General features: G+C 41.3%; 1 protein-coding gene across 11 annotated transcripts in view; it reads right to left on the bottom strand.

The window, feature by feature from the left end:
- Window positions 1–23,826, bottom strand: part of KIF1B (kinesin family member 1B) — a 146,165-nt gene that overhangs the window by 93,393 nt on the left and 28,946 nt on the right. For all 11 annotated transcript variants that reach the window (XM_059375337.1, XM_059375327.1, XM_059375333.1 and 8 more), the window contains exons 3-7: window positions 10,720–10,796; window positions 9,796–9,975; window positions 7,034–7,099; window positions 2,395–2,573; window positions 1,732–1,843 (exon numbers count right to left, since the gene is read on the bottom strand). In XM_059375337.1, the coding sequence (XP_059231320.1) occupies window positions 1,732–1,843; window positions 2,395–2,573; window positions 7,034–7,099; window positions 9,796–9,975; window positions 10,720–10,796 (614 nt within the window). The remainder of the gene's footprint in view (window positions 1–1,731; window positions 1,844–2,394; window positions 2,574–7,033; window positions 7,100–9,795; window positions 9,976–10,719; window positions 10,797–23,826) is intronic.

Raw genomic sequence — 23,826 nt, 5'->3', positions numbered from 1 at the left:
GAAAACAAGTGAACTATTGTTGCACAAAACAACACAGGTGAATTTCAGAATTATGCTAAGAAAGAAGCAAGGCAAAAAAACAGCACATACTATTAATTCCATTCTTATAAAATTCTGGAAAGTGTAAACTAATCTGTACTGACAGAAAGCAGATCAGAACTGCCTAATAAGTACGAGGGTGGCAGGAGTGACACAGTTATTATAAGGTGGCATGAGGCAGCTTCTCAGGGGAATGGATGTGGCCACGACTTGGACTATGATATTGGTTTTACAGGTGCATACACATTAATCTGATTTTATACTTTATGTGTGGTCTATTGTACTTCAACAAATCAATAAAAGTTGTTAAAAAAAAAATAAAGCTTTGGGAAAGTTAGACAAAAGGATCCAAAATGAATTATCAAAGGAACTGTGGTTATAGGATTAACATAATTATTTTTGTAGACGGGACATCATAGAAGAAAGGAAAAAATGTTTTTACTCAAGATGTAAATAGCATTAATATTGTAACTAGCTAAGCAATGTCAAGTTATCTGATCACCTATATGAAGGATTTTTTTTTTTTTTTAAATAATTTTCAGCTAGGGAGGCAAACCATAAGAGCCCTAACTCCTGGAAACAAACAGGGCCGCCGGAGGGGAGGTGGGTGTGGGGATGGGGACCTGGAGGACGGGCACTAAGGAGACCCATGACGGAACGAGCACTGGGTGTTCTACAGAACTTATGAATCACTAAGTTCTACATCTGAAATGAATAACATGGTATATGTTAACTAAATTGAATTTAAATAAAAACTTTTAAAAAAATAAAATAATTTTCAGCTAAAAACAAGTCACCAAGTAAAAGGTGATCTTAGTTTTTAGTGATGTTATCACAAATTACACAGTTCATAAGGCAAAGGATCTTTCATCACTACCAGTATAATAAATCTAACTTCAGGTTTAAAAATCCAGAGGCATGCTACTTAGATACACAGGCAAAGAAGAATTCAACATAAATTTATTACACAATGAATTCACATTTACTGAAAGGTTAGTCTGAGTCAGGCACTGTTACATGCACCAACCTGTATCAATATTTAATCATCTTAACAATCCATGAGCTTGGGAAAACTGAGGCACAAAGAGGTAAGTAACTTGCCCAAGGTAACAGTGCTGTAAAGTGGCAGAGGCACGATCTAAAGAAAGCAATTTAACTCCAAAGTCTACTACATTTAACTACTGTAGAAAAGGAGACAGTAACAAGCAAGGTGTCCAAAGAGCATCACAGGCGCTGTGCGGTCCTTTGCTTTCCAAGGAAAAACACACCTTGTCTGCTTAACTGTTGCTTAAATATTGAACCCCCCAATAACATTATCAGGACTCAAAACAAACAAACAAACAAACAAACATCTACATACCAAACAAGTAATTAAGAGATTCTAGTCAAGAAATAAAAAAGATTTTCTCCCCACACAACTGCTTAATTCTTTTGAACAAAGTATTTCTGAGACCCCAAGTCTCTGTTTTCTCTTAACCCTATTTTCTATCTTGCAATTACACTCAAAAACCCAAAAAAATTCACTCAAAATTGCTTTTGGATGGGAATAAAAGTGACAAGCAAAAGATACAAAATACTCTCTTAAGAAAAAAGGGTAACTTTCTCCGCTCCATAAGCTGCAGAGAGTAGCAAGAGGGACTTCTGAAAAGCCCCGTTCCATCAAATCAAGCCCGTTCACTGACACTGTCCTACCTTCTCAGTGGAAAGGTTGGTCTCAGTATCATGTTTCTTCTGGGTGAAAACAATGGTAAACACAGCATGGGAACGGCTACTTGTTTCATTCATGTTGGTAGCTGCCACCGTCCTAAATAAACATAAAGGTGACATGTGACAATGGAATTCTTAGATGAAAGTTAAAATGGATAGCATAACTGTAACAATCAGAAACAATAGCTTTAATCATAGATCACGAGATTGTCACTTGCACAAATTATTCTCAATACACCTTATTTGTGAGCTTATCAAGTCATCCCCAAATCCAAAGGTCTCCCATCAGAATCATTTTTTATACCTCAGTTGTCCCTTTCAAAACCACTGGGGCATTTAATTTGTATTCTTTATTCCACAATTAATTCCATGGGCATATAATTATCCAACATTTTACTACAACCTAATCAAAACCTGATATTTTAACTTAACCAACATTCTGCCATGTTTCAGCACTGCATTATTTTTGATGAGAAGATGCTGAATATGCTGAAGCCCTTTCTTTTTACCCCAGCACAGCCAAGGGATCAGAGGATCTACAATTAAAGCAACTTTCCTAAGTATAAAGGTGGTCTCAAATCCTTAACTGGGAACAAAGGACCTGAAAAGGTGCCAAAGCCTTCAGTCATTAGTCTATTTCTACCATACCTGGCTTTGTTCCCAGCATCCATGAGGTCAGCAATGTCTGTGTAGGAAGTGACTGCCAGCTTGGACAGATCCTCCACATATGGGCCAAGAAGTGGGTGTTCGCGCACACGCAAATGACCCTTGTTTTTTGGATTCAGCAGGTCTCGTACTCTTTCACAGTAAATTTCCATGTAGCTCACCTAAGAATAAATTATTAAGTGAACTGGAGGACTTGGAAAAAGAAATCCTATATATTAAAAATTCTTTTTATACTTTTACTCAAAGCTCTACAGTTGGGGCGCATGGGTGGCTCAGTCAGTTAAGCATCTGCCTTCAGTTCAGGTCATGATCCCAGGGTACTGGGATCGAATCCTGAATCAGGGTCCCTGCTCAGTGGGAAGCCTGCCTCTCTCTCTCCCTCTGTAGCTCCCCTGCTTGTGTACTCTGTCTCTGTCAAAAAATAAAATATTAAGGGGCGCCTGGGTGGCTCAGCGGGTTAAAGCCTCTGCCTTCGGCTCAGGTCATGATCTCAGGGTCCTGGGATCAAGCCCCGCATCGGGCTCTCTGCTCAGCAGGGAGCCTGCTTCCTCCTCTCTCTCTGCCTCCCTCTCTGCCTACTTGTTATCTCTGCCTGTCAAATAAATAAATAAATAAAATCTTAAAAAAAAAAAAAAAAACAGCTCTACAAGGAGAGATCAACAATCTTTACAAAGAGAAATGCCTTAGGTCTAGTCCATTTCATTCTATTAACAGTCGCACAGACATCGCTGTCTAGCTTAGAACCGGCCTTCCGATGGACTCAGGAAAGAATAGGAGCTAAGAAGGCTACCTCGGCAGTCAGCAGCCACTACCTAAGTCAGAAAAAATACCATTTTTAGTAGCAACTTACCAGTTACTAATACACTTCTAAAAATATATGCTGTTGTCAATAATTGAGGGCTACAGTGAGGTTACTCTAAAAGCTTGGAAATAAAAATTCTATTAGAGTTAACACGAAGAAATACTACCAATGTTCCAGAGCAGGGAAGACAAAAAAGAGACCAGCAACCCCAGTACGGTAACACTAACCACACACAAACCATGTATCTACCACAAGGAGTGAGGACTGGTCAGCATGGAGTCTGACGGCATGGCGAGACCTGTCCACGACTGATGAGGGAAGAGGAAGCCTCAGCCAGTACATTGCGGAAGTCTCGTCCCACCAGCAGGACTGTTCCTCTCCTAGAGCTGAAGGTCTCAGACTATCCTTTCTTTACCTGAAGCAAGCCAACATCTCACTCATCTAGGAAATTCCTCCCTCTCTATCTCCATGCTCACTAAAAAGCCAGCAGGGTTCCAACCGAAGTCTGTCCACAGGAAGGTAAGATAATATACCAGCCTTGCTAATGTTTAATGTTCTGGTCTAGGGAAGAATAAAAAATAAAAGGGAAAGTAACAAATAAAAGTAGTGGTTTCATAACACAAGTCAAATGAGCTTCACTCAAGAGTCTGGCTTTGAAGGTTGCTTCTGGTCCTGATTTATCTGTAAGATCAGACTTCTAGGCAAATAAGGCTCTGGAGGGGGAAATTCACCACAGGAAGACTCCTTATGCTCTTCTCTTGTGTATCCTGAGCTATTCAAGCACACAATAAAATTTGGCAGTTGTATACTTTAAATTTCTATAGACACATTTCCAAGTGTCTGAAACAATAGAACCACTATTTCTATTGCTTTTTTCTTTCACTCAGTCTCAGATCTGACTGTGTACTTTATTTTTATTTTTTAAAAAAGATTTTATTTATTGGGGCGCCTGGGTGGCTCAGTGGGTTAAAGCCTCTGCCTTCGGCTCAGGTCATGGTCCTAGAGTTCTGGGATTGAGCCCCACAGTCAGGCTCTCTGCTCAGTGGGGAGCCTGCTTCCCCCTCTCTCTCTCTGCCTGCCTCTCTGCCTACTTGTGACCTCTGTCTGTCAAATAAATAAGTAAAATCTTAAAAAAAAAAAAAAAAGATTTTATTTATTTATTTGACAAAGACAGAGCAAGAGAGGAAATACAAGCAGGGGAAGTGGGAGACGGAGAAGCAGGCTTCCCACTGAGCAGGGAGCCTGATGCGAGACTCCAATCCCAGGACCCTGGGATCATCACCTGAGCCAAAGGCAGAGGCTTAACAACTGAGCCACCTAGGTGTCCCACTGACTGTATATCTACACTGCATTTTAGAATCAGTTTTTTAAAATATGGAGAACCCTTGAGTAACTGATCCCATATGAGATCAAAACAACAGGACAACAACATGACACCTTTTTTTTTTTTTTTTTTTTATAAATTTTTTTTTAAAGATTTTATTTATTTATTTGACAGAGAGAAATCACAAGTAGATGGAGAGGCAGGCAGAGAGAGAGAGAGAGGGAAGCAGGCTCCCTGCCGAGCAGAGAGCCCGATGCGGGACTCGATCCCAGGACTCTGAGATCATGACCCGAGCCGAAGGCAGCGGCTTAACCCACTGAGCCACCCAGGTGCCCAACATGACACCTTCTTAAAGCAGGTCTTCGTATAAAGGGAAATGGCACTTTAACATTCCTGTGTAGTATTTGGACTTGGACATGCACTCCGGGGTCTTTTCGAACGACTTGCTGTCCCTCTTCACCCAGGTGTGGGAGTGTGAGGACCCAAGTAACCTAGGCAAGGGCTGCTGTGCTCTGCTACTTACTCTCTAACTCGCAAACCCACCTAAAGCCAGCACCAGTTCCTTTACTTCCGAGCCAGCCACTACAGCCCCCACGCGGCAAATTCAATTCACTGAGCAGAAGCATCTTCCAGGCATTTTCTAGGCACTTGGCACACATCAGTACATAAAACAGACAAAAATCCCTGCCCCAGTGAGTTTATGATTCTAAATAAAAATAAGTGACAAATACTTAAGTAAACAGAATTCTAAAGTAGGTTAGAACATGAAGAGACCTGGGGTGGGGTCGGGAGGGGAGGGAGAACAGGAGAGAGAGCAGAGTGCTGGGCTGGAGGACGGGCTGCAGGGTTAAACAACGCGGTCAGAGTCAGTTTCGTTGAGAGGGTAAGCCTTGAGCAAATGACTGGAAGGAGCTGAAATACTTAGACAAAAAGACACACAGAGGAAGAAAATTTCAGGCAGAAGGAAAGTAAATGTAAAGGCCCGGAGGTAGGAAAAGTTCCTATTGTTCCAGAAACGGCCCAAAAGCCAGTGGCTGGAGCAAATAAAGGAGAGAAGCAGGAGAGCAGGCAGAGGTCCCGATGCAAGGAAGTACAGGATCGACGACACCGCACTCCAAGCAGACTGTGAACTCCAGTATAGAAGGACATGGCGTCTTCTCTTATTATCTACAAGCTCAAAAACTGTCACATTCTATCACTCTGTCTATCCTTTGAATTTATTTAAAATATGTGATATCTTAATAAGAATAAAATCTACTGAATTTTCATTTGTTATACATTTAGTTGTCAGAAAGAATATAGGATGAGACAAGTTATTTAGAGACTTAATTTTAACAGAAGTATTTTTAGAGCAGCACATTCCCATTTTGGTGTATGATAGTCACAAGGCAGAATTCTCTAAAATTTATAGATTTAGGCAACACTTTATAGGTAAAGAAAAGTTGACCAGCTATGTGGGTCAACTTGGAATTGTGTAAGTCCTATAGAACATCACAACACATACATTAAAAAAAAAAGTTTGCTTAAAAACAGCTTCATGTCTCAGAACAACAGGCTCATGTTAATAGAACACTTAATTTCAGTTACTACAGAACTGAGTAGCAAAGCAAGAGGTAAGTGAAACAGCTTCAAAAAGCACATATCAATAAGTAGAAATGTTAATTAAATAAATGAATGTATGTATACAATGTAATTCTACAGACCTCTTCTTCAAAGAGCTGGAGTATACACTGGGTGAAGAATAACTGTCTAAGATTGTAGGCAATTAAAAAGAGGGAAGGGGAGATCTGATTATACAGAATTTAAAAACTAATGTCTGGGGGGCACCTAGGTGGCTCAGTCGTTAAGCCTCTGCCTTCGGCTCGGGTCATGATCCCGAGGTCCTGGAATCGAGGCCTACATCGGGCTCCCTGCTAGGCGAGAAGCCTGCTTTCCACCACCACCCCCCTTCTTGTGTTCCCTCTCTCACTGGCACAATAAAATAAAATAAAATAAAATAAATAAAATCTTCAAAAACAAACAAACACCAATGCCTGTCACAAATCACTATTAATAAATATGAAAGGGGGAAAGAATTCACACAAATGATCAAGATAAGCACTGCAATCTCAAAATGTAAATAGGCATATGTATAATTTACAAAAACAAAAATACTACAAGTTGGCAATGACACAATGGGTACTTACACCCTCCTGATGGGACTGGAAATTGGTACAGTGTTTCTTTCTAAAAAGCTATTTGGCAATTCACATGTATTGTTTGACAACCGGATACGTAAACGAAATAACTAACAATAAAGCTTATGAACAAGCTTCTGACTTATGAACAAGGACTTAATTGCAACGTTATTCATGATGACCAAAACTCAGAAGTAGCCTAAGAATACGAAACCGGGAGAGTGGTTAAACGACCTGCAGTCATCACCTGGGCCCGCTGGAATGGAGGCGACGGAGTGCAGAGGCCTGTGGCTTTATTTAACCCACGGCTGTACTCACCTCTACAGAGTAAGACATTTCTTCATTACAGTTGTCATTGATTTTCTCAAACAGTTCTTCACATAGCTACAGAGGCAGAAGGAGAGAGGTGGGAACAGCGAAAAGGAGAGAAGTATAAAGACACCCATGAGTGCTAAATGAATAAGCGAGATCCCTTTTCTCTTTTTCAAAATATTAATGGTAACAACATCAAAGGAGAATGCATTGAATGAAATAAAAGGACAGTTGTGAATTTTTATTCTCCCTTGATGACAGCATCTCAGAAATGTTTCCTTAGAAAGCAAGCCACATTTAGGGGAAAAGTTCTGTGTCTTCCTGTGTTAGGTCCCTAGCACATTAAATTTATGTAGAATCCAATTCGTCACACTATCCTAGAGTAACTGAATCTACTACTATTATGTAGCAGTCCAACTACTATTAAACTACATTTTGGGGATGCCTGAGTGGCTCAGTCAGTTAAGCATCTGCCTTCAGCTCAGGTCATGATCCCAGAGGCCACATTGGGTCCTTGCTTAGGGGGAGCCTGCTTCTCCCTCTGCCTGCCACTCCCTCTGCTTCTGTTCACATATGCTTTCTTTCTCTCTGACGAAAACAAAACAAACAAAAAACCCTACATTTTGTACACATTTTATCATGCTATATAAATTTTATTTTATATTGTCAGTTACCATACACATTACAAATCATACATATGTATGTATAAAGAGAGAATGCATACTATTTCAAGGGAGTAAATGAAGGTATTTAAGAATTAATTTTGATAGTACAGAGGTGCCTGGCTGGCTCAGTCAGTGGAACATGCAACTCTTCATCCCAGGGTTGTGAGTTCAAGCCCTATGCTTGGTGTAAAGATTACTTCAAATAAATAAATAAATAAAAGAATAATTCTGTCCATATAAAATTTTCCCCTTTACCTTTGTCTTAAGATTCCAAACCCTTTATAAGAGGCTATTCTACCTCACAGTGACATTTCCAACAGAAAACATTAACTTTTCTAGATCAGGAAAATCACAAAATTTCACTCTCCCCATTCTTTGAATTTATTCAAAATGTGGTATTTTAATAGGAATACTTAATAAAATTCTATTAAATTTTCATCTGCTATACATTTAATGTTTAGGCAATCAGTACAGATTTGGAAAATGAACTCTATGTTTGTGATTCTCCAGAAGTCTAAACAGAATTTAAAATGTATTATAAATGGCAGTCTCTAAATGATAATCTTGTTTTTAAAAATTAATGATTTGCATTAAAATTAAATATTTCAAAATTCTACAAGAGATATATATGTAATTACATAAAAACAGATTAGGGGCACCTGGGTGGCTCAGTCATTAAGTGTCTGCCTTCGGCTCGGGTCATGATCCCAGGGTCCTGGGATCAAGCCCTGCGTCGGGCTCCCTCCTCAGCGGGAAATATGCTTCTCCCTCTCCCCCTGCTTATGTTCCCTCTCTCACTGTTTCTGTCAAAATAAATAAATAAAATCTTTTTAAAAAAAAGATTAAAGGAGAAGGATGGAGAAACTAAGTGTGATGATGGAGTAAACAGACTGTTTAGTGTAAGTTGCTATAATCTACAAAATATTATTTCATTTATACATAGTAGTAGAAGTAAGGCCTCCAGAACCACCGTGCCTGCATTGGGATTCTAGCTCTGCCACTCCCTTAGGCAAGTGACATGACCTCCCTATGCTTCAGTTTCCTCATCTTTAAAATGAGGGAAATAAAATAAAGGCAACAACTGCATCTACTTCTTAGGGTCAAACTAGGAGGATGAGCTGAGTGAGTATCTGTGAAACACTTGGACCAGTGCTCGCACATCATGAGTGCTACACAGTACTTTCTCTAATTATTATTGTAATTTTTGCTACTCCTATACACAAAGAAGGACAATTCCTAATAGATGTTTTAATATTGACAAATATTTTTAACAGAAGAAAATACATTAGTATGTTCAGTTTTTTCTGAAAAATTCTTAGTCTTTACTGATAGTTAAGCATTTCAATTATACAGCTGAATTTAAAATTAGAAAAAGTAGCTGTTGCTCTCTTATGTATCTTACTCTCAGAATACAGAGGTTACACTAGGCCTATAGTAAAAAAAAAAAAACAACTTTAAAATTAATTCCAAATATCATCAATAAAAGCAAACCACACTTCTGTCATTAATGAGAGAAGTTCCTTCTAAATTCCTAAGTTTCTATGTCACAACTCCTCTCCATTCCAAACATACAAGGTCAAAAGACACTGCTCTTAAGAATTCTCAGACTATTCAAGCTTACTGTGATAATATTAAACTAATAAGATAAAAGGAAAATATCTCTGATAAGGCAATTAAAAAACTAAAAAATAATCATATGTTTAAAAGGTGATCTATATTATGGGATTTGGTAAACTATCTGAGCAACAACACCGACCAGGTGTCCCAGGATTCAGAACAAAGCCTGGCACACGCTACCATTTTCTAAAGAAGCTGGTAGCACTGTTCAAAAGATAAAATACCCAGACAGGGGTATGCAGCAAAACTTTTACAGAATGCCAACTCCCCACATTCAAAGACAGACATGTCTACATGTCGGTCTTTTCCATTAGACCACTAGATCCTTTGAAGAAAGGAACAAGTGATTTATTTTATTTTTGTCCCTTGCATAGGACAGTCCCGGTATAAATGTTTGCTAAATAAAAGAAAAATATGTATTGTTACAGCAAGTGAAAACTAAAAGTAATATTAAACAGAGGTCTTTCGTTGTTTTTGTTTTTTTACCTGTGGAATTATGCCAGCCTGGCTTTCCTCCTGTTTACCCATCATTGTATAAGATTTCCCAGCACCAGTCTGCCCATAGGCAAAGATACAGACATTATATCCCTCAAAGGCATGTAAGAGCATTTCCTTTCCAATGTCATTGTACACACGGTTTTGAGATGCAAAACAGGGATCTTCAGGCTGTAGAGATTAAAAGGAGAAATAAATGGCATTTTATTCGTATTCTTTCCTAGGCTTATTAGATTACTGCTATAATAAATTTAAATGTTTGGAATCTCAACAGTCACCTATTAAAATATATTATCAAATTTTTAAATCCTTTCTACACAGCTTATTTTTCTCTTATTTCACACACATACACACACACAGTCATCCGGCTCAGCCAAACATAAAAATATCTGCATGAAATTATCTCACCCAATTACACGTCACTTTCCATAACCTTAAAAGTATCACTCTTCCATCCACAGAAAGGTACAAGAAAATTTTCTTAAATGGAAAATGGTACTAAAAGTTCAAAGGTCAAATCCACATATAAAAATACTTCCCAGCACTCACTCTAGGTAGTATGGCTATTTCTCAATAAACCTAGCTTTTAGCGACAAATGTCCAACCCCTTTCACAGGTCTTTCTGTTGGTCATCAGGTTCTGTCAGTAGTTTAAAACCTCTCCTACTCCAGCACAAAACAGAAAAAAAAAAAATGTAATGAAGGGAAACAAATGCAAGCTGTAGTTCACGAAAAATCCCTAGAAGCCAGCAAGATTTGGGTCCTTTACTATAAGAAGAGTACTGCAAAGGGCCCCACTCTTTCCATTTTCCTAGGTGTTAGTCATCTCTGTCCTCTTTCTGGACCTTCAAGCTCTTTCAAAACTGTTCACAACCAGCACTGTTCTATTATTACACTGCACCGTAAGTATACTCACCGAGGTATGAGACCAGTAGGAGTAGTCGAAACTAAAGGACTTTGGAGCTTCCTTTGGGTTCTTTGGGTTAATAATACCTAGAAAATGAAAATGATTTGGTTTTGTAAGTCACTCAGTTACATGTTCTTTAGTTCAACATGATGTTGTTTTAAGTTCAAAACATCCAAATCAGTAAATTCATACCGCTGAATCTGAAGAAGGCAATCGAAAAACAAAAATTATCACATTTTTAACAGGTAGGATCTGTACATAGAATTTAGAAGAATCAGACCATCAACATCCACTGGGTGCCACCAGGATTCAGAACACAGCCCGGTACAGAGCAGGTGCTCAGTAAGTATTTTATGCTGAACCATGGTAAATAAGAACCCAAAATTCAGAAATGGGCCACATAATTATTTGCATAAATATTTCAATACATTAGAAATAAAAATTAGGGGCCCCTAAGTGGCTTAGTTGGTTAAGCAACTGCCTACAGTTCAGGTCATGATCCCAGGGTCCTGGGATCGAGTCCTACATCAGGCTCCCCCTGCTTCTCTGCCTGCCACTCCTCCTGCTTGTGCCCCCTCTCTCTCTGTCAAACAAATAAATAAAATCTTCTAAAAATAAATAAATAAATAAATAAAAATTAGAGAATTACTGGATACAACTACCTGAAGTAAATCCTTTTTAAAGATCTTATTATCTACTTTAGAAAAGCATTTGATAATTAAGTATTCATTGGAAAGACAGTCTTATTTCTGAAATATACATTCGATAATAACATTATACACACACACACACACGTGTACTGTGTATGTCTACAGTGGAATCACAGACCACAAATCATCTGCTGAATGTTATAGGCAACAAAATTGGTTTAAGGATTTTATTTATTCATTTATATGAGAGAGAGCACCCACGCGTGCAAGTACAAGCAGGGAGGAGGGGCAGAGGGAAAGGGAGCAGGGAGTCTGACTTGGGCTCGATCCCAGGACCCTGGGATCATGACCTGAGGCACCCAGGTGCCCTGAGACAGCAAAATTACTTTTTGACAGAAAAGCAGGAAGCCTTACTGCCCCGACTGAAAGTATTTCAGGTGTGACCAACCCAGGCGCACCATACTTCAGGGACCGTCTGAACCCGAGGCTTAGTCTCCCTTCCTTCCTCACACACGGAAAGCCTAAGCGCCTCCGACTGCACATGGAAGAGAATCTTCACGACACAGGGTCATGAAATCCCTTCAAAGACCAGACGTCTCAGCCAATCCACTTCCCTAAGGCACGGCCACGTCCCAGGCTATCGGTGAGATCACAATGAAAAAATAACGTCCCGGGCAGCTGCTGCCCGGGACACAAACAGCAACAGTTGCTACAGCGGCGCTCAGTTCTCCCTCCCGCTGGGCTCCTCGGCCGGGCCACACACTTCTGCTCAAACCTCAGCTGCTGCAGAGTGTGAACAGGCTCGTACTGCACAGAATCATGTGACAAGGAGACATGGTTCTAGAAAGAACATCTCCCCACACACAAACGGCAACCTAAGCAATGAACCAAAAGGCACCAGGGACGAGATTTACATAATGGCCAGCCTCATGCAGTGCTAGAAGCACCGTAAGCCCTGAGCTCTGGGAACATCCTGCGGACCTGCCCTCCTGCCCCTAAGGCAGACAGAGGTTTTGTCACCGTCACTGTACAGAGACACCATCACAAAGAGGTTCAGCAACGTCAGCAAGGCTACAGAGCTAGCTAGTGGCAACCCAGGATGCGGACTCCGACGGCTTGGCTCCAGAGCCCCCACTCGTAGCCACGGTACCCGTTTACAGGCTTACTCTTTGCCTCTATGTAGCGACTGCCAGGGCAAACCCAGTAAGGCATTTTATGCGTATGTATACATATGTGTGCATGTATGCACATGTCTACGACTACCCCCTAAAATTACATCATGGGCATTGTTTAGAACCTTCTTACCCAGGGACCCCTGGGTGGCTCAGTGGGTTAAAGCCTCTGCCTTCAGCTCAGGTCATGATCCCAGGGCCCTGGGATTGAGCCCCACGTTGGGCTCTCTGCTCCTCGGGGAGCCTGTTTCCCCTTCTCTCTCTCTCTGCCTGCCTCTCTGCCCACTTGTGATCTCTGTCAAACAAATATGATGAAATCTTAAAAAAACAAAACAACAACAACAAAAACCTCCTTACCCATTGAAAACTAAGAACTAGGAGGATCACAGTTCCTAAAAGATGGAAGACTACCCACAAACTCTACCAAGCAAATGGAACTTAGTGTCACACTATGTGCACCAGATTCAGGCTTCAGCGGCGCAGCGACAGAGACCAGGACAAGACCCTCAAGTAGTCTTCACTGCTCAAAAACATGGCTAACATAAACACTCTCGAACCTCTAGGAAATTTGCTGTTATAAGACCTTGAAGCCATACTTGACTCCATCTTTTAGCTACTCACTGCTGGTACCAATTCTGCCAAGAACAACTTAAGATAGTTTCCAGTTGCACCTCTTTGTTCCCTCTTCCCTAGGACTAAGCAGCAGAAACACTACACCAGCAAGCAATCCTCCTGATCCACAGGAAATCCTTTTCCCCTTCCTCAAGATTCCCTCCTTTCAGATCTTTGCAGCTTCTGAAGCTAAATTTCCTAATGTACAGATTTGAACTCAAACTGCCTTCTAAGTAACTGCCTGCATGTAGACAAAACTTTTTATTTTAACAAAAATAAGTAAATCAAAATATAATTCTGAAGAGCTACTTTCATAATAGTTATGTCAAACAAGATGAAATTTACCCACAATATTTAAAAGATTTTAATTCTTATATGAAGGATATTTTACAGAAAACACCTTAGAACAATGTAAAACTCAACTCAGTACTGTTGTTACCTGTTTGAGGGGGTAGTGTAAGCCCCGGAAGACATGCATAATTTTTTTTTGAAGATTTTATTTATTTATTTGACAGACAGAGATCACAAGTAGGCAGAGAGGCAGGCAGAGGGTTGTGGGGGGAAGCAGACTCTCTTCTGAGCAGAGAGCCCGATGTGGGGCTCGATCCCAAGACCGGAGCCAAAGGCAGAGGCTTTAACCCACTGAGCCACCCAGGCGCCCTGGCATGGATAATTTCTATATGTTAGCTGAAGAGTATTTAATAGGATAGTTTGCTTTATATAATTCTTTACAATTATATATGTCTCGTATTATCTTAAGTATACGAAATGTTTCCTAATAAAAAAATTTGAAACTTTCCAACTCTGCAAACAAAAGCACTGTTATAAAAATAAAATATCAGCAACAGCCCTTCACCTCATCAGAAGCCCACGATCTCTACCATTACTTCCAAGGACAATGAACTAATATTTTCTAATGTGCCAAAGGTTTTCTCCTTCTGAATTAATAACAGTTGAGATCTAACTTACTTCCTTTAACTCAACTAAGAAACAGGATGTTTCCAACTATGAATAAAACGCAGCGGGGGGTGGGGGGGGACGCAGTACATGTAATGGGAAGGAAATGCGATTGGGATCAAAGGACCATTCGGAATATGTTAATATTCTAAATGGATGATGAACACTAAGTAAATATATTCAGAATTTTTTGTCACCTAGGGTACCACTGCACTGAGTCCTCCCTAAAACTGAGATAATACCTAGCTCACAGGATTAAATGAGTAAAGCACTACACAAATGCTAATTTTCAAAAACAGGTATTTTTTGTTTTTAACTTTCTCAGCGTTTTGGTGGATATGTTAACCCTATTCCATGATCCTTAAACCAAAGTGAGAAGTTCACCCACTAACTGGTAAAATAAGAATTCTATTTCTTGGGGCGCCTGGGTGGCTCAGTGGGTTAAAGCCTCTGCCTTCGGCTCAGGTCATGATCTCAGGGTCCTGGGATCAAGCCCCGCATTGGGCTCTTTGCTCAGCAGGGAGCCTGCTTCCCCCTCTCTTTCTGCCTGCCTCTCTGCCTACTTGTGATCTCTGTCTGTCAAATACATAAATAAAATCTTTAAAAAAAACCAAACTCTATTTCTTGGCAAGAATCAAAGTGCTGTATTGAGGTCCTACAGCTGCGTCACCAAATCTCTGAGGTTCCTACCACATTATAAATCCCTTCAGTATAGGGACCATGTTTTGGGGATCCCTCTACAATGCCCTACACCAAACAGGCACTCAGATGCATGTCCTTCTTTTGTCATGTATAATTCTAATATCATTAAATCCTATATGATTTACAGGAGCATAAAAAGAAAAATGAAAACACTGCATACCTATGCAATGTACACATAAAATATCAGTTCATTTCATCAACTTTCAGAGAAAGAATGTAGAAAGAATTGTATTACCATAAGATGTGGCAATATTTAATATGACGGTTCTCTGTATCATAGTCAACTGAACGAAGAAAGCACTTAAGAAAGAAATAACAGTAATTAATGAGTATCTTCAACATATAAACTATTTTCACCAACATAAACGCTGCTACAAATGCAGCATGCCTCCCAGAACCATGTGTCATCAGTGTGCAGGCTTTGTTTAGGATAAATCACCACTTTTTCTGCAACGAATGGATTCCAGGCATATTTTGAGGATTGGAGTCAGAACATAACTCTGTTTTAAATGCTCTATCCCTCATATTGCTTTATTTCCTATAAAATCACCCTTCATGGGACGCCTGGGTGGCTCAGTTGGTTGAGCGGCTGCCCTCGGCTCAGGTCATGATCCCAGCGGCCTAGCATCGAGTCCGGCATTGGGCTCCTTGCTCGGCGGGGAGCCTGCTTCTCCCTCTCCCTCTGCTCGCCACTCTGTCTGCCTGTGCTCGCTCACTCTCTCTCCCTCTCTCTCTCTGACAAATAAATAAATAAAAATCTTAAAAAAAAAAAAAAATCACCCTTCATGCCACTTTTTAAGGCTCCTTTTAAGCATCTTCCAGACCTAAGGCCTCCCCCCTCCTAGTGAGACTCCTCTGGACACACAGTATACTACAAACCTAGACCCATCTCCACAAGCAACTTTTAACAGATGATCTTAAGAGTCATCTCTGACTTTCTTCTCTCACACCCCACATCTGACTTACCCTGTCAACTCTACTTTCTTTTCTTTTTTTTTATTTTAAAGATTTTATTTATTTATTTGACAGAGACAGATCACAAGTAGGCAGAGAGGCAGGCAGAGAAAGAGAGAGGAGGAAGCAGGCTCCCTGCTGAGCAGAGAGCCCGACGCGGGACTCGATCCCAGGACCCTGAGATCATGACCTGAGTCGAAGGCAGCGGCCTAACCCACTGAGCCACCCAGGCGCCCTCAACTCTACTTTCGAAATGAATCTAGAATCCCGTGACTTCTTCACCACCACCACCACCACTACCGCCCTGGTCCAAGCCTCCACCTCTCTCACCTGGAAGATGGCACTGCGAACCGCGGTCCTCTTCTCACAATAACCCAGATCGTATCCACGTCATGCCTCCAGTGAACATTCCAACAGGTTCCCAACATACACTGAAGACAACTCGAGTCCCTCTGTGACCTGCTGCCTAGTTACTGGAGTGATTCACCCCTTACTCCAGCCCCGCTGCCCTTCTCACTGCAGATATATACTCTCATTTCGGGGCCTCTGCACTCTGGCCCTACCAGGAATGCTCCTGTCCCATCCAAACAGCCCACTCCCTAACCTCACACAGGTCTCTGCTCAAACATCACCAGGGGGAGCAGATGGTCCTGTTCTGACCATCTTACTTAAACAGTATGCCTTCACTCTCCATCTGGTTACCCTGCTTTGTCTGTACTGCACACCGGACCACCTGACTTAGTCTGTGTGTCACTGGAATGTAGTTCCATGATATGAGAACTTCTGTTTCATCTACTGTTATATCCCAGCTCCAAGGAGAGCACCTGCCACATGGTAGATACTCAATGCATACCCAAAGTACCAATGACTATATTAGTTTTCTCTTTCCTTACAGATTGTTACTTCTTTGTAGCTGGATACTATGACTCCTCTTTCTGCAGCACTCACAGTGCTGACTTCATAAGTAGGTGGTGCTGATTTGCGGACCGGCACTTGGATCTCCCTGCACAACCTGCCTCGAGTCTTTTCTCCCTGAGCAGCCAACTCACTCAACTTCTGGCCAAGACAGTTCATCTCTGGGAGAGAAGGAGTCTAAATTTCTATTTCAGTGGTAGAAGTACAACTTCTAGGAAACAGCAGTAATGGGTAAACAGGGGACATAAGGAAAGATGACCAGGTTTTAAATCGGAAGATGTTCTGATGGGGGTCACCAGAAAAGATAAGGACAAAGGAAAATATAATGGGAGGCAGAAGAGTGGGATAGCACTTGGAAATCCCTCTTCTTCCCCAGGTGTTTAGAACTATCTCTTACTGTATACATTTCACAGGAAATATGGAATCTCGGATCAGACACACCTACCACTTTACCACTCCAATTTATTGCTATGAAGTTTTCTCCAGTATTCTAGATATAACAAGCTTGACCTGCATAAGGATTCTTTTTTTTTTTTAAAGAACAAGTCCATCTTCCTGATCTTTCTGCCTGTCTTCCAGTGGTCCCTGACCATCTGCCTTCTGTATCTTTACTCATTGTGCTTATTGTGCTTTACTCACTGTATCTTTACTCATTGTGCTCAGCTTTCCAAGCTTCCCAAGTTGGAAATAATACTAGTTTCCATGCTAGCATTCATCTTTCTCAAAAGAAGCATTCCTGGGGCACCTGGGTGGCTCAGTCAGTTAAGCATCCAACTCCTGATTTTGGTTCAGGTCATGATTTTATCGTCATGAGATCAAGCCCCACAGTGGGCTCCACTGTGGGCATGGAGTCTGCTTAAGATTCTCTCTACCTCTGCTCCCTCCATCCCCTGCAAAAAAGCAGCAGCAGCACTACTGCAAAAGATCCGAAGATCCTATTTTAAGAAAGGAAAAGTTAAACAGCACTTTCATTCATTGGGCACATTTATTAAGCACAAACTATGTGCCAGCAATGGGCTGGGAATACAATGGCAAGCAAACAAGTTATTTCTGCCCTTCTAGAGCTAATAGCCAATGGAGGAGGCAGACATATAATCACACAAAATAAGTAAACACTTTCAAATTGTGATAAGAGCCATGCTAGATAAGCATAGAGTTCTAGAAGAACACAGAAACAGGTATGTATAAAAAGAAACTTTGAAGAGAGATGATTTTTGAGTCAGTAAACTCTGATTTGATAAAACAGAAAAGCCTGGCTGAGGATAATAGGAGACAGCTAGGGAAAGTGGAGATAACCACAGCCTAACATTTATTAAATGCCTACTATGTTCCAAGCACAGCGTTAAAGCATTACATGTATTCGCTCACTTAGTCCTTATAATAACCTCATGAGGTGGGTACTATTATCATCTCCATTTTACATTTGAGGCACCACAGAAGAACGTACCTGCCCAAGGCAAGAGGTTGGACTAAAGTTTGGAACATGGGGCTCCAAGGCTCCAAACCACTGGGCAGTGTGCATCCCAAGCCAGGAAGGGAGCCCTGGGGTAAAAAGACACATGTGGCATCCAGATACTGGTCTGGCAGGTGTGCCTCAAGTACAAGGGAAAACAAAGAAAATCACTAAAATCTCAGAGTCAAATCACCGAGAGACCTTAAGGAGTTAGTGAACCCTTGGGCAATGAGAAGCCACTGGAATGACTTGATTCTATTTATAGACTACAGTACAGAGAGTGGACTGGAAGAAGGCTTGAGTGGAAGTATAGAGACCAATTACATAGAACACAGCAACCACTGCAGAATATTTGGGAAATTTTGCTTGCCATTTCTAGAAGGACTCCCATGACAACTGGATTTGGCAATTAGAAATCCATGAGTTCCACTATGTAGCATTCGTGCGGGCAGGGAGAGAGAAAGGCCCATTCCTATAACAAAAACATTGTCTCTTGATCCAAAACTGAATTTTGTCTTACAGTGTGACTCAGTATTCAATGATCAAAATACAAGTTGACCTAGAAATAGAAACTACTTGTAGAAGACATTTCCAAGGACTTTAGCAATGAAGGAAACAGAATACTACAGAGGCTTTAATCTAACCACCCCTTAAGTATCCACTATTACCTTAGCATCCATCTATAACTTGAGCATATGACAAGCCTCAATTTTCCTATCTGTAAAATAGGTACAATAATATTACCACCTAGTTTTATAGAACTGTTATGGGAATTAATGACTAGTCCACGTCAAGAATTCTAACACAGGGACGCCTGGGTGGCTCAGTTGGTTAAGCAGCTGCCTTCGGCTCAGGTCATGATCCCAGCGTCCTGGGATGGAGTCCCACATCGGGCTCCTTGCTCAGCAGGGAGCCTGCTTCTCCCTCTGCCTCTGCCTGCCATTCTGTCTGCCTGTGCTCACTCTCTCCTTCTCTCTCTCTGATGAATAAATAAAATCTTAAAAAAAAAAAAAAGAAAAAAAAAAGAATTCTAACACAAAGCAAATGTTCAAAATATTCTTTTATTTAACAAATATCTGATGGGGCGCCCGTGTGGCTCAGTCCTTGGGTGTCTGCCTTTGGCTCAGGTCATGATCCCACGGTCCTGGGATAGAGCCCCTAATCTGGCTCCCTGCTCTGTGGGAAGCCTGCTTCTCCCTCTCCCACTCCCCCTGCTTGTGTTCCCTCTCTCGCTGTGTCTGTCTCTGTCAAATAAATAAATACAATCTTTAACGGCAACAACAAATTATTTGAGTGTCTACCATTGCCCCAGACCTGAACTATCTAGTGAAAAACAGTCTCTTATCTTCAAGGAGGTTACGTTCTCATCTGGAAGTCAGATAATTAACTAATACAGATAGTATCGCCTGGGGAAGACAGATAAAGGAGAGTTAGGAGATACAAGATGACAGTGGAGGTGGCAGGGGTGGCCTTCATTTTTTTTTTTTTTTAAGATTTTATGTATTTATTTGACAGAGACAGTGAGAGAGGGAACATAAGCAGGGGGAGTGGGAGAGGGAAAAGCAGGCCTCCCACCAAGCAGGGAGCCAGACATGGGGCTCGATCCCAGGACTCTGGAATCACAACCTGAGCCAAAGGCGGCCGTTTAACCACTGAGCCACTTCGGCTTTTGAAAGTAAGCAGACTGCCACCTCAAGGGCTCCTGGGTGGTGCAGGCGCTTAAGCATCCAACTCTGTTTTCCCTTGGATCATGTGCCCAGGGTTGTGAGATCAGATCCAGCCCCACTTAGAAATCCACACTCAGTGTGGAGTTGGCTTCGGATTCTCTCTCTACCCACCTCGGGGCCTTCCCCACCTAAAATAAATAAATAAATCTTTTTCTTTTTCTTTTTTTTAAGGTGGGCTTACTGTTAACTCTGAGAAGGTAATTCAAGCACAGACCTTGGTAACATTTAAAGAAAAGCAAGACCACAACTGTAGCGAGAAAAAAAAAAAAAGAAAAGAATAATGAGATGTAGGACCCCTGGGTGGCTTAGCCAGGTTAAGCATCTGCCTTTGGCTCAGGTCATGATCCTGGAGACCCGGGATCAAATCCCACATCAACTGCCTGCTTCTCCCTCTGCCCCTCACCCTGCTTTCCTGCTCTAATAAATAAATAAAATCTTTTTTAAAAAAATGAGCTGTCAATCAGCTAATTAATCACAGACCAAATTCTGTGGGGCCCTGCGCCCAAGGTGTGGGTTTTTTTATTTATTCAGTGACACTAGTCACAGAGGATTTGAAGCACCGAGGTGACAATAATCTGATTTACCTTTCCAAATAGGACTCTGCTGCTGTATAGGAGCAGAGACAGAAGCAGAAAGACAGAAGTGACTGAGCACTGACTCGGACTAGAGCAGAAATGGTAAAAAGCAACTGAAGTCAGGACATACTATGAAGGCAGAGGGGACCAGCCTTACTGATGGACTGTCCTATAAGAGAGACAGACGACCAGAGTGACTCCAGTATTTGGTCTGAGAAACTAAAAAGAATGGGTGAGAATGAAGGACGGGCCACTTTAGGTGCCCAGGGAGGAGAAAACTACAGTTCTACTGAGGACATGTTAAGTTTAAGATACTTCTTCGGCTTTCAAGTAGTGTTAGGTTAGCAGCTGGGTGGACAGTTCTAGAGATCTACAAAGAGGTCAGGCCAGGCTGGAGAAATTAATCTGGGAGTCATTGCCACTTCAAGTCATGACCCTTTAAGCCTTGAGTCTGAATGAAATAACCTAGGGGGTCTGTCTTCTCTGGAGACAGAGGAGAGATGGAAGAAAAGAGGCCAAATCCTGGTGCATTTTTATCCTAGGAGGTGAGGACCAACGTGGGGAGAACGGGCTGCGAGGGAGGAAGGCAACCGGAGCGCGCAGGGACCGGACAGCCGAGAGAGGAGACCGAAATGTTTCATGGAGGAAGTCAAGCTTTGCTACATATTATTATGACAATGCTGATTACCACAAGCTTCTCTGGCCCCCTGGAGGAATGAGCCTTTGTTCTAGGGATCTCCTGACTTCCTGGCAAACAACTCTGTTCCCCTCACCTCCCGTGCCTTGACTCCCATCACCATTCAGATCTCATCTAGCTTCAAGGCTGTTTTCTTACGTCCCGTCACAAATCAGAAAGGCAGCTTCAGCACTGAAAGTCTGATCAGACTTTTTCCCCAAGTCCACAGGGAAGAGGATCTTGGTTTCTCTCTTCCTGTGCCCTACATGTCTTTTCCCCTTTGTCTTAAAGGTTTTATTCCTCGTGCTGTAGCGGACACTCATTACCGTCAGAGAGCAGAAGAACAGTGAGGAACAGGACAGCCGCTTTCACGCCAGGGCTTACCAGAAGACTCTTATCCAAGATAAATGGAAATGCCTTTAAAATGATTATCACAAAATGTTCCACAGCTGTTAGTTTACTGATGAACCATAAGACCATCTTCTCTTTCTTAGAGACCCTTCTAGTCAAAATTGGCCTTACAAGTCTGTTAAGTGCCCCAATGTTGCCACCTTTTTTCTTTGCCTTCTTCCCAACTTTGTTACTTCAGCATAAAGATGCAGAAAGAATGTTTTAATTACTAAGCCCCAGAAAACAAGGCAGTCAAAACAAGATTTGTACTTAAAATCCTTTTTATTCTCCAGAATGAATTTGTTTATCTAATTTCTCAAAGTCTCTATGTAGCAATTACACTGCTGTTGGCAAACTATGAAAGATTTTGCCCGGAACTACAATTAACTTATCATTGTGCAACACTGTAACTTTATATTAACTTTTCTAAGAGCAATGTTTGCGGCTTGTTAAAAATCCCAGTGACATCTTCAATACGAATTCCTCTTCCAAAAGCAGCTATGCCTCCAAATTTTTTTTTAATTGCACACACTAAAGCCATTCTGTACACCTATTCCAAAACCATAAAACCAAAATCCATAAGCAGTTCCTTCCCCTACTCAGAATAATGTATGTCTAGAAACATATTAAAATGATATAAAAGCATATTGCCATGAAGTATAACCGAGCAGAACTATAACCATAAGTTTCTTCATCATTTAGAATAACAAAATTACATTCCAAATCCTATAAACAATATAAATGTACTATATGTGTTCACTATATACTCAATCCCAAAGTATTAAAAATAAATATACACAATGGGGGGAAAAAAACCCTACTAACTCTATAATGTCACAATGCATCAACTGGGTATAAAATTAATATAATAGCTATAACAAACATTTTGTTTTAAAGATTTCATTTTCTTGGGGGCGCCTGGGTGGCTCAGTGGGTTAAAGCCTCTGCCTTCGGCTCGGGTCGCGATCCCAGGGAGCCTGCTTCTCCCTCTCTCTCTGCCTGCCTCTCTGCCTACTTGTGGTCTGTGTCTGTCAAATAAATAAATAAAATCTTTAAAAAAAAAAAAAAAGATTTCATTTTCTTTAGTAATCTCTACACCCAACATTGGGCTCGAACTTACAACGCTAAGATCAAGAGTCATATACTCTACCGAGCCAGGCAGGTGCCCCAAGCTCTAACAAACACTGAACAAAGCCCAGCTAATAACTATTCCTAAGCAGATGCTGAGTGACTGGGAAGGAAGATGCTCTGGAAGGCCTCGCTCTCCCCTCAGTCCGGCGGCACAAAGACGGTGGAACTAGTAAGAATGCCCTTGCTATTCATAATTACCCTGCATCAAGAAGCGTCATCAAAATAAATTTCAACCTAACAGTTAAGTTCAAATTACACACAGAGAGTACTTCTACACAGAAGAGTAAAGCTTACTATTTTGAGAGGCAAGACATACTGGACAGGTATTAAGAGAGAGATTCCAGAGTCAGCCAGCCCAAGTTCATTTTCTAGTTCTCCTAAACCTGTGACCCCAGACAAGTCATCTGTGAAATGGGGAAAATAGGAGTATCTACCATAGGATTATTGTGAGGACTAAGTGAGTTAAAATCTGCAAGTGCCTGACTATGGCTGGCAGAGCTTAAGTGTTTATTACTGTTTTTGTTGTTGTTAATTACTAATCATGGTTTGGTTTTCCCCCTATTAACAGGCATTTAAAAAGCTGCTTTTGTTTCTTCCTTCATCCATTCTGCCTCCTCAAGTTTATTCAGAGTTACAAAATGAACTCTTGGTATCAGAACAGAACAACGTCACAAGGAAACAGTAAATGTGATAGTCAGTCATTCACACAGAGCTTCTGCTAATTCTGGCCACACGGTTTTTTATTCTGCCAAAACAAAAACGCTCCCCAGACATTCCCCTACCTTTCCTGGCCCTATCCCTCAATCCTTCAGATGTCTCCCCTAGATGCTTTCATGAGTCACCACACTGCTGTGATTCTCTCTAAAGCTCTCCGAGCCTAGGGGCCTCCCAGCTTATGTCTGCTGAATAACAAAAATCTAATTTCTTATAGATGCTCTCAAAACCCTGATTTCAGGGGCGCTTGGGTGGCTCAGTGGGTTAAAGTCTCTGCCTTCAGCTCAGGTCATGATCCCAAGGTCCTGGGATCGAGCCCTGCATCGGGCTCTCTGCTCCTCGGGGAGCCTGCTTCCTCCTCTCTCTCTGCCTGCCTCTCTGCCCACTTGTGATCTCTCTCTCTCTCTGCCAAATAAATAGATAAAATCTTTAAAAAAAAAACAAACAAACAAACCTGATTTCCTATTTCTTATTCTCACCATCTGTAT

Source organism: Mustela nigripes, chromosome 14 (genome assembly GCF_022355385.1).
Source record: "Mustela nigripes isolate SB6536 chromosome 14, MUSNIG.SB6536, whole genome shotgun sequence".
In the NCBI taxonomy this organism is placed as follows: domain Eukaryota; kingdom Metazoa; phylum Chordata; class Mammalia; order Carnivora; family Mustelidae; genus Mustela; species Mustela nigripes.
This window is presented reverse-complemented; position numbering and strand designations above follow the sequence as displayed.